The sequence below is a fragment of the Aquarana catesbeiana genome, linkage group LG03 (genome assembly GCF_042186555.1).
Source record: "Aquarana catesbeiana isolate 2022-GZ linkage group LG03, ASM4218655v1, whole genome shotgun sequence".
NCBI lineage: Eukaryota > Metazoa > Chordata > Amphibia > Anura > Ranidae > Aquarana > Aquarana catesbeiana.
Window position 1 is genome coordinate 557,247,150 of NC_133326.1, and position 13,269 is coordinate 557,260,418.

The following is a 13,269-nucleotide window of genomic DNA, read 5'->3' on the forward strand; positions in this document are numbered from 1 at the left end:
AAGAAAGAAAGAAAGAAAGAAAGAAAGAAAGAAAGAAAGAAAGAAAGAAAGAAAGAAAGAAAGAAAGAAAGAAAGAAGAAAGAAAGAAAGAAAGAAAGAAAAAAAAGAGAGAGAGAAATAAAGAAAGAGAGAGAGAGAAACGGAGAGAGAGAAAGAAAGAGAGCGAGGGAGAGAGAGAGAGAAATAAAGAAAGAGAGAGAAACAGAGAAAGAAAGAGAGCGAGGGAGAGAGAGAGAGAGAGAGAGAGAGAGAGAGAGAGAGAGAGAGAGAGAGAGAGAGAGAGAGAAAGAGAGAGAGAGAGAGAGAGAGAGAGAGAGGGAAATAAAGAAAGAGAGAGAGGGAGGGAAAGAGAGAGAGAAAGATTTGTTCACATGTGCAAGCATAGCATCACAGCCATGACATGTGTACACTCCTAGCCACTACTTCTGTTGCCCTGTCTTTGAGCCTTAGGGGTGGACACCCTAATGCAATAGGCTGCACACACCTATGCCCTAGCGGCAAAGACGGCTTGTAGGGAGACAGCTTGTCCATTGGGGCCTACAGAGAAAAGTGGGACATTCACAGTAGCATGCTGCCATGCTGGAGGAGGAAGAGGAACAAAAGAGTGAGGAATGGGGGGAGAAAGGGAAGGGGAATTTGTGCTTGAGGGGCGTTGCATGAAGAGAGCAAATTTTTTTATGTGGAGGGAAGAGATTTACCTCAGGGAGAAATTTTAGTATGGGAAGGGAGGATTTGTTGCTTGATTTTGGTGGAATGGGTGATGGGAGGGTAGTCTTCAACTCTGCACTCCACATGAATGGCCAACCATTATATATGCCTAAACACTGCACTCTTTGCTGTTTGTTAATTATCACTGATCACTGAGATCTGCACATTGTGGAGAGTACATTACACACTCCTGACCCCCATGCTGTTTCAACTGTATGCCTAACCATACTCTGCAAGCTATACTGTATAATTCATACTCCTGACCAAATGTTCCCCGTTGCTAAGATGTCTCTGACTACTTTAAGTCCAACTCCAGGTATTACAAAAACTACCTTTGCAGACTTTAGTTGTCATGGTACAGGTTGGCTTATTAGAAGATTTCCCCTTGATTTCTGTTCTGGTGATAGCTAAAAATGTGTGATTTCCCTTCACTTTCATTCCCAATGACAATGTTATTAAATTGAGAGGATGAGTCTACCTTGAGGGGTCACAGACTTCAATAAATACCTGACAAGTGTTCTAACTTCTTAGACTCCATTCAAAAGTAAAAAAAAAAAAAAGATAATAAACTTCAAGAAGCTCTCCTAATTTGGAGGATAGCAGGCTTCTCAGAGACAAGATTTTGAATGAGTTCTTTTTATAGACCTGCAGAAACTATGGAAACATTTTTGTATATTCTGGATTTTTTTTTAACCACTTCAGCCCCGGAAGATTTTACCCCTTCCTGACCAGAGCATTTTTTGCAATTCGGCACTGCGTCGCTTTAACTGACAATCGCGCCGTCGTGCGACGTTGCACCCAAACAAAATTGACGTCCTTTTTTTCCCACAAATAGAGCTTTCTTTTGGTGGTATTTGATCACCTCTGCGGTTTTTATTTTTTGCGCTATAAACATAAAAAGAGTGACCATTTTGAAAAAAAAGCAATATTTTTTACTTTTTGCTATAATAAATATCCCCAAAAAAATATTGAAAAAAACAATTTCTTCCTCAGTTTAGGCCGATATATATTCTTCTACATATTTTTGGAAAAAAAAAATCGTAATAAGCGTATATTGAGTGGTTTGCGCAAAAGTTATAGGGGATAGATTTATGGCATTTTTTTTTATTCATTTTTTTGTTATTAGTAATGGCAGCGATCTACTATTTTCATCGTGACTGCGACATTGCGGTGGACAGATCGGACACTTTTGACACTATTTTGGGACCAGTGACATTTATAAAGCGATCAGTGCTATAAAAATGCACTGATTACTGTGTAAATGACACTGGCAGGGAAGGGGGTTAAACACTAGAGGGCGATCAAGGTTAAATGTGTTCCCTCAGTGTGTTCTAACTGTAGGGGCTCACTAGAACATGACAGAGATCACTGCTTCAGATGACAGGGAGCAGTAGCTCCCTGTCATGTTGCTAGGCAGAACAAGGAAATGCCTTGTTTACTCCCCGTTCTGCCTCTCCGTGCCACGATCGCGGGCCACTGGTGGACATCGAGTCTGCGGGACCCGCTGGCACGTTCACGCGGCACCCACTATTTAAAGGGGACGTACAGGTAAGCCCATTTGCGCAGCCGTGCCATTGTGCCGACGTATATCATCGTGCGCTGGAAGGCAAGCGGTTAAAGCTGAACTACACTGCATCTGAGCACCAAAACCCCAAAACACTATTTAATAAATTTATATTATTCAGAGCAAACTAACCTATCTATCAATGTCTCCATGCTTTATTTTGCTAGTAAATAACTTTAAAAGACACCTCCTAGTATTCCTAGTATTTCTAGCTGATATCTTGAGTAAGGGCAGATGTTTCATGTAGCATTTACTTCCCGGGATCCATCTGCCCTTAGGTCAGACATGCAAGCAGGGCAGTGTATTTAGCTGAGAAAACTCCTCCTTTGACTCTTTGGATGTATGGCATCATTTGCCTATGCATGGAAACCAGGAAGTAACTGAAAAAATGTAGAAAAAAGTTTAAAACAAGTAAATATGATATATTTTCCAATCTATTTACTTATGCTTGCAGCATAAGGATTAAAAATAGTTCATGCTGATTGAGAGAGTGATTTAATGGTAATGTATTACCCTCTTTATGGCTTTATACCACTCTGCATTATCATCATAAGAGTCTTCTTTTATCTTCGCCTTCTCCTGGTAATTTTCGCTCTCTTTCTTACTTGTCTTCTTTGAGCTGCAGCCATATATTGAGGGAAAAGGACACAGAAATTATCACATCATACAGTGCATATGTACAAAATATTTGTAATGGTTCTTGTTTAACCAGGTTATGGTATGCTTAATAGTAGTAAGACACATTCAAAAGTTAGGCTAAAATGTTGTTATTTGGCTTTACCGTACTAAGTGAAAAAATTACCTGTTTTTTTTTTTTTTTGGGGTCTGGCTAGGGTTTCCTTAGGTTCAGGGGTTCATTGCTTCTGTCTGCTTCTAGAGGAAGCTTCCAGATAAAAGAATATTATTAACCGCTTCAGCCCCCAAAGATTTTACCCCCTTCCTGACCAGAGCACTTTTTGCAATTCGGCACTGCGTCACTTTAACTGACAATAGCGCGGTCGTGCGATGTTGCACCCAAACAAAATTGACGTCCTTTTTTTCCCATAGATAGAGCTTTCTTTTGGTGGTATTTGATCACCTCTGCGGTTTTTATTTTTTGCTCTATAAACAAAAAAATAGCGACAATTTTGAAAAAAATTCTATATTTTTTTACTTTTTGCTATAATAAATATCCCCCAAAAATATATAAAAAAAAATGTTTTTCCTCTTTTTAGGCTGATATGTATTCTTCTACATATTTTTGGTAAAAAAAAACACAATAAGTGTATATTGATTGGTTTGCGCAAAAGTTATAGCGTCTACAAAATAGGGAATCGTTTTATGGCATTTTTATTATTTTTTTTTTTTTTTTACTAGTAATGGCAGCAATCTGCGTTTTTTATCAGGATTGCGACATTATGGCAGACACGTCGGACAATTTTGACACATTTTTGGGACCATTGGCATTTATACAGCAATCAGTGCTATAAAAATGCATTGATTACTGTAAAAATGTCACTGGCAGGGAAGGGGTTAACACTAGGGGCGATCAAGGGGTTAATTGTGTTTCCTCTCTGTGTTCTAACTGAAGGGGGGAGGGGACTGTGTAGGGGAGATGACAGATCGTGTTCATACTCTGTATGAACAGATGATCTGTCTCTTCTCCTCAGAGAACTGGAAACTGTGTGTTTACACACACACACAGATCCCGGTTCTCGGTGTGCCCCGAGTGATTGCGGGAGCCCGGCGGTGATCGTGACCGCCGGGCACTCGCATCGGCTCCATGGGCGAGCAGGCGGCGCGCATGCGCCCCTAGTGGCCAAAAAAGGAAGTGACGTAACATGCCGGTGATTCGCACAGCCGAGCCATGTTGCCGCAGTACGACTGCTGCGGCTGGTTGGCAAGCGGTTAATATTTATCAGACCCCAGCCAATCCCTGGGAAGGGGGCACCCAGAAGATGGCTGAGGGAGGTGATAAGAGGGGGCTCTTCCTCTGCTAGGAGGGTTCTTCTTCTCCTGGGGCTGCTGCCCCTAGGAGACAGCTAGTGTGAGACAAGAGTTGTAGTCTAGACCTCAGCAGATGATGGGCTGGGGGCCTGGAGAAGACTGTTGAAGGATTTTTTTTTTTTGGAAAGCATCGTTCTAGAGTCCTGGTCTTTGTCTCCCTCACTGAAGAGTGTCATGTGGAAGCTGGGTGACAGACAGCTCCCAGGACATTGTGAATAAGATTCTCAGGTGTGCCTGCTGCTAGAGGGAAGTGAGTGCCAGGGGTTACTGTATGGTCTGGGTGTGCTGCTATAGAGACCTAGAATTACTGGCCATTACCTATCACCTCCATTCAAGGCTGATGCTTCTGACAGCACAAGACCAAGTGGAGAGCAAAGAGGCTTCTGCACCAGGGCGCATTTATCCTTGAGCTCTCACATAACTGATCATGAGCTGATCATGTTCCAGACAAGTCTCTCTTAACGTGTCTAATGGGGGGGGACCTTAACGGAGTGCTTACTAATGCCTGTATCTACAGGTGGAGGCTGCCAACGTGTAAAGTAAGTTCCAAATCTAAAGTCCGTCAGATTTGCGACTGGAAAAGTCAGCTGAAAGTCCAGGGAAGCCCACACACAATCGGATTGTCCACCGGATTTGGTCCGTCGGCGTCCGTCTGACTTTTGTAGCCGTAAAGTCCGACAGCGTGTGCGCCCCATTAGTCTCGGTTCAAACTGGATGCCGATGCAGCTCCCAGCAGGGCTGAATTCAGACCTGAAACGAACCAAAAGACGCACAGGGCTCCTGTGCAAATTCGCACCGGAGCTGCATCGGAGATATGTGAACCGGCTCCATAGAGAGCCGGTCACATTCTCCTGCTATTGCGAATTGGATGCAGAGATCCCACATCCAATTCGCAATAGTGTGAATCCAGCCTTAATCTCCAAATACAGAAAGGCTTCTTCACAGTAAGCTGTGAAAATGTGGAATAGACTCCTTCAAGAGCTGGTTCAAGCCAGCTCACTAGTTTGTTTTAAAAAAGGCCTGGATTCTTTCTTAAATGCACAAAATATACCTGCATACTAACATTTATAGGTAAAGTAGATCCAGGGAATATTCAATTGCCTCTTGGGGTTCAAGAAGGATTTTCTTTTCCCCGTTGGATCATTCTTTATTGGTTTTTTTTTTTTTTTTTTTGCCTTCCTCTGGATAAACTGTGGGTATAGGATAGTGTGTATGGAGGTTTTCATTTGTGTGTGTGTTTTTTTTTTCCTCTTTTGGTTGGGCTGGATGGACTTTTTTCAACCAAATTTACTATGTAACTATGTTAAGGCAGCACTCCAACTTAGAAGTGAGCACACTCTACACCACATGTTTGATTAACTCTCCAGACTTCGGTACAGTCACAGTACCATGCTCGCTAATACCTGCATTTACAGACTGAGGCTGTGGTCATGTGAAATCAGCCTTAAGAAGGGAGCATGTTCCTGCACAGTTAACCCTTTGTGCAAATTTCATTTCTTTTAGCTCCTCCCAATGGATGCAGCAATTCTAAGTGGATACCACGAAGCCTGTACCCCACTCCACCAGCCCTACGTGTCACCTCACTCCCAGTGATATTATGAGACTTCTCCCTGACACAAGAGATCATGTTTTCACATGTTTCTAAAATTTTTCCTGAGGCCTCTCACTCACTTCTCCTCTTCCGGGACATCTCAGGCTAGGTACCTGGAATATCTTGTGCAGCGATATTGGTCCCTGTATTTGGGGCATCAGTGACTAGCAAGGGGGCCAAGCTCACAAACCCCCTCTCTACCAGGGTCCTCTGTCACCCATGCCATGTCACTATGACTCCTCTTGGCTGGTTGCTTAAGCACCTGACATTTCTCTGGTTGCCCCTAGCAGCAGCAATCTTCTCGTTCCACTGCAGATTAGACTATTGTAATGTGTTCATACTGACTCCTCTTTACCCCCCTTCCAAGCCCTGTTCTGTGATATGCCATGCATGCCCCCCTTTAGTGACTTCAGACCAGGTAGATTAAATTGACAAAAAGTTCTGTGTGATCATTCGTTCAAATGGGGATTTTATATTGTTTTATAACCGGTTCCCGACCGGCGCAGTCGATGTACGTCGGCAGAATGGCACGGCTGGGCAAATGGGCGTACCTGTAGGTCCATTTGAATTCCCCGCCTTGCCATTGCGTGCGCGCCGCCGTCGGGCCGGGAGCTCTGTGAGTCGGGTCGCGGGTCCTGCGGACTCGATCGCCGCGGGGATACCCGCGATCGCCTCATGGAGAGGACGAACGGGGAGATGCTGATGTAAACAGCATCTCCCCGTTCTGCCTAGTGACAAGTGTCACTCGATCTCTGCTCCCTGTCATTGGGAGCAGAGATCAGTGATGTCACACACCAGCCCATCCCCCTGACAGTTAGAAATCACTCCCCTAGGACACTCTTAACCCCTCCCCGCCCCCTAGCGGTTAACCCCTTCACTGCCAGTGTCATTTACACAGTAATCAATGCATTTTTAATCGCACTGATCGCTGTATAAATGACAATGGTCCCAAAAATGTGTCAAAAATGTCCGACATGTCCGCCATAACATCGCGTCACAGTAAAAATCGATGATCGCTGCCATTTCTAGTAAAAAAAATTTATTTATAAAAATGCTATAAAACTATCCCCTATTTAGTAAACGCTATAACTTTTGCGCAAACCAATCAATCAAAGCTTATTGTGATTTTTTTTTACCAAAAATATGTAGAAGAATACGATTGGCCTAAACTGAGGAAAAAAAATGTTTTTTTTATATATTTTTGGAGGATATTTATTATAGCAAAATGTAAAAAATAATGAGTTTTTTTCAAAATTGTCGCTCTTATATTGTTTATAGCGCAAAAAATAAAAATCGCAGAGGCGATCAAATACCACCAAAAGAAAGCTCTATTTGTGGGAAAAAAAGGACGTCAATTTTGTTTGGGAGCAACGTTGCACGCCTGCGCAATTGTCAGTTAAAGCGACACAGTGGCGAATCGCAAAAAACGCTCTGGTCTTCCGGGGCTGAAGCAGATAATGACAAACATTCGGTTTTATTGTTCATGTGATGACTGACCTACTTTTCAAGTGCATAAAATCCTGTACAGTGGAACCTTGGGTTATGACCATAATTCATTCCAAGGGAATGCTTGTAATCCAAAGCACTCGCATATCAAAGTGAGTTTCCCCATAGAAGTCAATGGAAACGAAGATAATTTGTTCCATATTGACTTCTATTGCATGCAATACCGCATGTGGCCAGAGATGGGGGGGCGCCGGATACACTCGGAAACCCTCGGAAAGGCTCGGAAACACTCGAGAACAGAGTATTCCCAAATGTTTTCGAGTATTTCCAAACGGCTCCGAGTGTCACCGGCGCCCCCGCACCTCTGGCCAAATGTGGTACTGCACACCGCAGAGGCTTGAATCCTGCTCGTTTTGTGAGGCAACACTGGCAAACCGAGTCAGAATTTTTAAAAAAAGAATTGCTCGTATTGCGAAACGCTCGTTAACCGTGTTACTCGCAATCCGAGTTGCCACTGTATTTCTGTTTAATAAAGTCTTTCCTTAGGAGTTTTCCTCACATCTTGTCTGTATACAATGTTTGAGGTAAAAAGGGCTGGTATTGGTTTTCAGTCTGTTCGGAACAGTTTGGAGGGCAGGAGGAGCTGTTTGACAGATGGAAGCACCTAGTTGGGGTACCCAAGCAGTTCCCTCACACATACATTTACAATAAAAAAAATACTAACTGAAATTTAGAAACACTGCACTGCTAACATGTTAGCTGCCATAGGAGATTAGGGTGGAGAGAATATACCTGGGATTTTCTGTGTTCTCTGGTTTGCTGTCCTCATTGTCACTCAGCTGTAGATCTTGCCTCACTATATTCAACAGTTTGCAGCAGCTGTCATTTTTCTGCAGAAGTTAAAGTTAACACTTTAAAAGTGATTCTATAAAAAATGAGGTCCTCAATCCAGGAATTGCAATAATCTGAGGTTTTAAAAAATCAAAACACAAATGCATTAAGTGCAGTTACCGTCCTGGCGCGTTTCACACCTCTCTACCTTTATTTCTTACCTTAAAGCAGAGTTCCACCCAAAAGTGGAACTTCCGCTCATTGTACTCCTTCCACCTTCAGGTGCCACATTTGGCACCTTTTCGGGGGGGAGGGGGACAGGATACCTGTCTTTCACAGGTATCCTGTTCCCATTTCCGGGAGCCTCAGCCGTGGATATTGACGTCACCGCCCGGGCTCCCTACTCCTCCCGCCTCCTTCCCTGGCCGCCGGGCCAGTAGGAGAAAGGTGCGGAGCCTCGCGCATGAGCAGTAGGGTTCCCGGCATGAAGCCGTAAAGCTTCTCTGCCGAATTCCCTTACTCACAATGGAGGCGGCATGCACCCGACAGCTGATGGAAATATCAGCTGCGGTGCTGACATCGCTGGACCCCAGGACAGGCAAGTGTCCTATTATTAAAAGTTAGCAGTTGGGGCGTGGCCTGGCTCATGGAGGAGTGAGACGTGTTTCTCAGGAGCTCCTGCACACACCGGACTAATAGAGGCTCTCAGCGACTCCAGAACTCTGCAGACAGGTCTGTAATGGGGAAGAGAGGTGGGGGAGAAGGACGCCATACCCCTGATACACAAACCGAGGGGGAAATCGACCGCTTTTTCATACATTTGGGACAAAATCAGCACGGCCCCCCCAAATCCAAGATGGCGTCGACCCGCTCCTCAGGCTCACATGCGGCCTCACAAGGAGCTACATTACAGCACTCCACACCACATATGACAACCAGGCAGCGTGCTAGATCCCCTCCAGACTCAGAGAATGAATCTGTGCGCTCTGCATGTCATTCCCCAACATCGCACCGGTCTTATAGTGGATGGGACATGGAAGCTTACATCAAAGCTCTCCCCACCAAACATGATTTTGAGGCATGTGTACAGAGACTTGAACGCTCCTACAAACAGGAGATCTCTGAGCTGCGCAAGGATGTCACAAGCAGGATAGAAGATGTGGAACAAACCGTAGAAGAGACTGTCACTACACTACTTTATGCGATTAAAGATGCTATCATGCGTGCAGCTCGCAACCAAGACGCCATATACTTTAATGATGCTGCTGTGACTTTATTACCAGACATTTCCAAGCTGACCCTGGATATGCGACGTGCACTGAAACCCCTCACAGGAGCCCTCCAGGAAAAGCACATTAAATATCGCTGGGGTTTCCCATTTAATCTCTTTGCATCTCATGAAGGACGGTCGGCCACATTTCGCACTCTGGGTGACCTCCCAAAGTTCCTCGGGACTTTCGAACTGCCCCAGATCCACATCCCTGATTGGCCAATCCATGCAGCGACTCCTGGATTCCCGATCGCATCGAACTGGCAAAAACAATCTAGGAAGAACAAACGCTCAAAGTCGGATCTCCCCAAAGCAACAGATGGATGAACCCCCGCTGCAGAACTTCTGATTAACCATTTCTTTCCTTCACAGGCACTACGCCGATGAAGCGGCCCCAGTATTATGGTTACAGTATTGTTGGGACATTATGTTTAGCTATGTTATTTTGTTCTTCTCACACACGGTGTTTGTCTTGTGTTCTTAGCAGCACGGTCCCTCCTTAGTTAACAGAGATCCCAAGCCAACACCGTGATTCACTACTTTATTTAGGGTCCCCCCCAGACCCTGCCCTTCTCACCCCGTCCCTCATTGCTTTATGTTGTATTGTTATTCTCATATTGTTGACCCTGCAGACAGTTAGATCATCGGACCTCATCTAGGAGCTTTGTCCGGCTGGACAGCTCATAATAGTTTAGCGAGGCGCATGCGACTCTGCGAGTCCTGAGTTGCTAAAGTTATAGCAGTATTTAAAACGTATTGCCTTTTTCTCTTAGTAGCCCGGTGTGTGCGGGCCCCTCTGTGGACTAGCCACTACCCCCCACATAGGATTTTCAGCGCCCTTAGAGGCATTAGCTGAACGTTAGAACACAATGTTCTTTATGCGGCCTCTGAGGCCAAGGTTTTTCTTTCTCTGTTTTCTTTCTGTTTTTCTCCCTATCTATTCATTTAAATTTATTCTACAACTCAATACTAACGGAGGTTTCTTTACTACCTTTCCTCACCCCTCCCCCACCCCCCTGGAGACAGCGAGCCTCCCCCTTGTCTAAAGCTGGCCATACACTATACAATTTTCCTGTTCAACTTTCCTTTAGATTTACCAAAACCATATAATATGAGGTCAAACCTAAACCCTTTCAATTTGTATGCAATCAGACAGGCCCTTGCACTACATAGTTGAAGGTAAATCTAAAGGAAATTGAATCAGAAAATTGTATAGTGTATGGCCAGCCTTAGTATACCTAATTATCAAATCCTCTTCCCTATGGCAGTGCAAACCCCCTTGAAAGTCTCCTCTTTAAACTGCAGGGGTTTTAACACCCCAGAGAAAAGGAGGCAAATCTTATATCATTTTCACAAAAATCGTACCCAAATTTTACTCCTTCAGGAGACTCATTTTAGATCAGACACCATTCCGCAACTTCTCCATAAGCAATATCCCACTTGGTTCCACAGCACCAACCCCGCAGCGAAATCTAAAGGGGTTTCGATCGCGTTTCATGTCTCATTCACACCAGATGTGCTAGACACCCTCATTGATCCACTAGGGAGATATGTTTTCTTAAAACTTTCATATATGAATATGATCTATACTATAATTAATGTCTACTCTCCAAACCAGGATCAACTGCAATCCCTCTCCAAGGTTTCTACTCGCCTGAAAAGATTCAGTACGGTCAACATGATCCTGGGAGGAGACCTCAATGCCGCTCTGATACCACGCCTTGACACCTCAATGGGTAAGTCCTCAATCTCCCCGGCTTCCCTGACCAAAATACGTACAATTCTTTCAGACTTATCTTTAGTGGACGTCTGGAGGATGTTACACCCCTCCACTAAAGATTTCACATACTACTCCCCAGCACACTCTACCTACAGTAGATTAGACTATATCTTCATTTCCCAGTCCCTATTGGATTTCTCACCTTCCGCCTCGATAGGCCTCACTTTGTGGTCTGACCACGCCCCCATACATATGAATTTAGGAAGCATACCAACACAAAAAAAGAGAGCCACGTGGAGATTAAACGACAATCTGCTCTCAGACTCAGTATGCACCCAGGACATCACACAAACCATCAAACACTTTGTTGCAGACCATGCCCGTGACGACACTAACCCACTAATGAAATGGGAAGCCCTCAAATGCGTCATTAGGGGTAAACTTATCCAACACGGCTCCAGATTAAAATGTGCGCGAACAGCAGACATCACACGCCTTCTGTCCCTAATAGCCACCCTAGAGGAGGACCATAAACGATCCCCCCGAGGAAAAAACTCAACTAGAACTCACCAATGCTAGGAGAGACCTCTTGCAAATCTTTTCACAACGCTCACTGGTAGCGAGAGATAAAGGGCGATTTGTCCACTACTCACAAGCAAATCAGTGTGGCAGACATCTTGCGCAGACTCTGCAACCCAGACAGGCCCGGAGGGCTATCCCCTGTATTAACTCACCCAATAAAGGTAAAATAATAAATAATTCTTCCATAGTAGAAGAATTCCGTCAATACTATGACACATTATACAATCTCAAGCCCCAGACACCGTCACCCAACATCCAAACAGACTCTCCGATTCTAACACTGTCCTCATACATTCAGGAAACTGCACTCCCAACCATCCCAGCCTCTGAAGCAGAAGACTTGGAATCCCCCCTGACTGACTCCGAATTCCAACTTGCCATTAAAAATTTAAAGAATGGTAAAAGCCCAGGTCCAGATGGGTTCTCCTCACGCTTCTACAAGACGTTTGCACCTTTGTTATCCCCCCTGATGGCCAAAGCATTCAACGCCATAGATGAGAACTTATCTCCCTCCCATACTTTATTACAAGCCCAAATAGTAGTCATCCCAAAACCGGGCAAGGATACCTCTCTATGTTCTAATTATAGGCCGATATCCCTACTAAATATAGATCTTAAACTGTATGCTAAGATTCTAGCGAACCGTATCTCACCTCTTTTGCCAAATCTAATACATAGAGATCAAGTGGGTTTTGTCCCTGGACGTGAAGCTAGGGACAATACCACCAAAACTATCCACCTAGTGACATATGCCCATCGTAACCACATACCGACCTGCCTTCTCTCCTGTGACGCGGAGAAGGCTTTTGATAGGGTCAGTTGGCCCTTTCTTCAGGCTACTCTCTCCCAAATAGGACTAAGACCTAGAATGCTAACCCACATCATGTCACTATATTCTAAGCCCTCAGCCACAATTTTAGTTAATGGAACTCAATCAGAGAAACTCACTATTTCCAATGGCACGAGACAAGGCTGTCCCCTCTCCCCACTCCTATTTGCCTTAGTAATCGAACATCTAGCCCAAGCTATTAGAGCTAATCCGGATATACGAGGGATACAGACCCCGTCCTCACAATGTAAACTTTCCCTTTATGCAGACGACTTGCTCCTCTATGTGACCAATCCCCATATTAGTATACCATCCATACTTGCCGAGATCAACCGATTCGGTGGTCTCAGTAATTATAAACTGAATCTCTCTAAAACAGAAGCACTGAACATATCCCTACCTCAGCCGACCCTTTCCTCTCTTAAGGCCAACTTCTCATTCCAATGGCAATCAAAATCTATCTCATACCTAGGTACGGCCATCCCAAGCCGTGCCTCGGAAATATACACCCTAAATTACAGTCCACTTCTCACGAAAATTAGACGCCTCACTGAAAGCCGAGGGGACCTGCCAATATCATGGTTTGGTCGCATGAACATATTGAAAATGGACATACTCCCTAAATTATTATACTTATTTCAAGCCCTCCCAATTGCCTTGCCAGCTGCCTTCTTCCGTACTCTTCGTTCCATGGCCATACGATTCGTGTGGAGGGGAAACCATCCCAGACTGAAACACAAAC

General features: G+C 44.5%; 1 protein-coding gene across 3 annotated transcripts in view; it reads right to left on the reverse strand.

Annotated features, from left to right (window-relative positions):
• LOC141132824 (uncharacterized) overlaps positions 1 to 13,269 on the reverse strand; it is a 64,048-nt gene that overhangs the window by 20,375 nt on the left and 30,404 nt on the right. For all 3 annotated transcript variants that reach the window (XM_073621728.1, XM_073621730.1, XM_073621729.1), the window contains 2 exons: positions 8,088 to 8,185; positions 2,786 to 2,891 (listed from right to left, as the gene is read on the reverse strand). In XM_073621728.1, the coding sequence (XP_073477829.1) occupies positions 2,786 to 2,891; positions 8,088 to 8,185 (204 nt within the window). The remainder of the gene's footprint in view (positions 1 to 2,785; positions 2,892 to 8,087; positions 8,186 to 13,269) is intronic.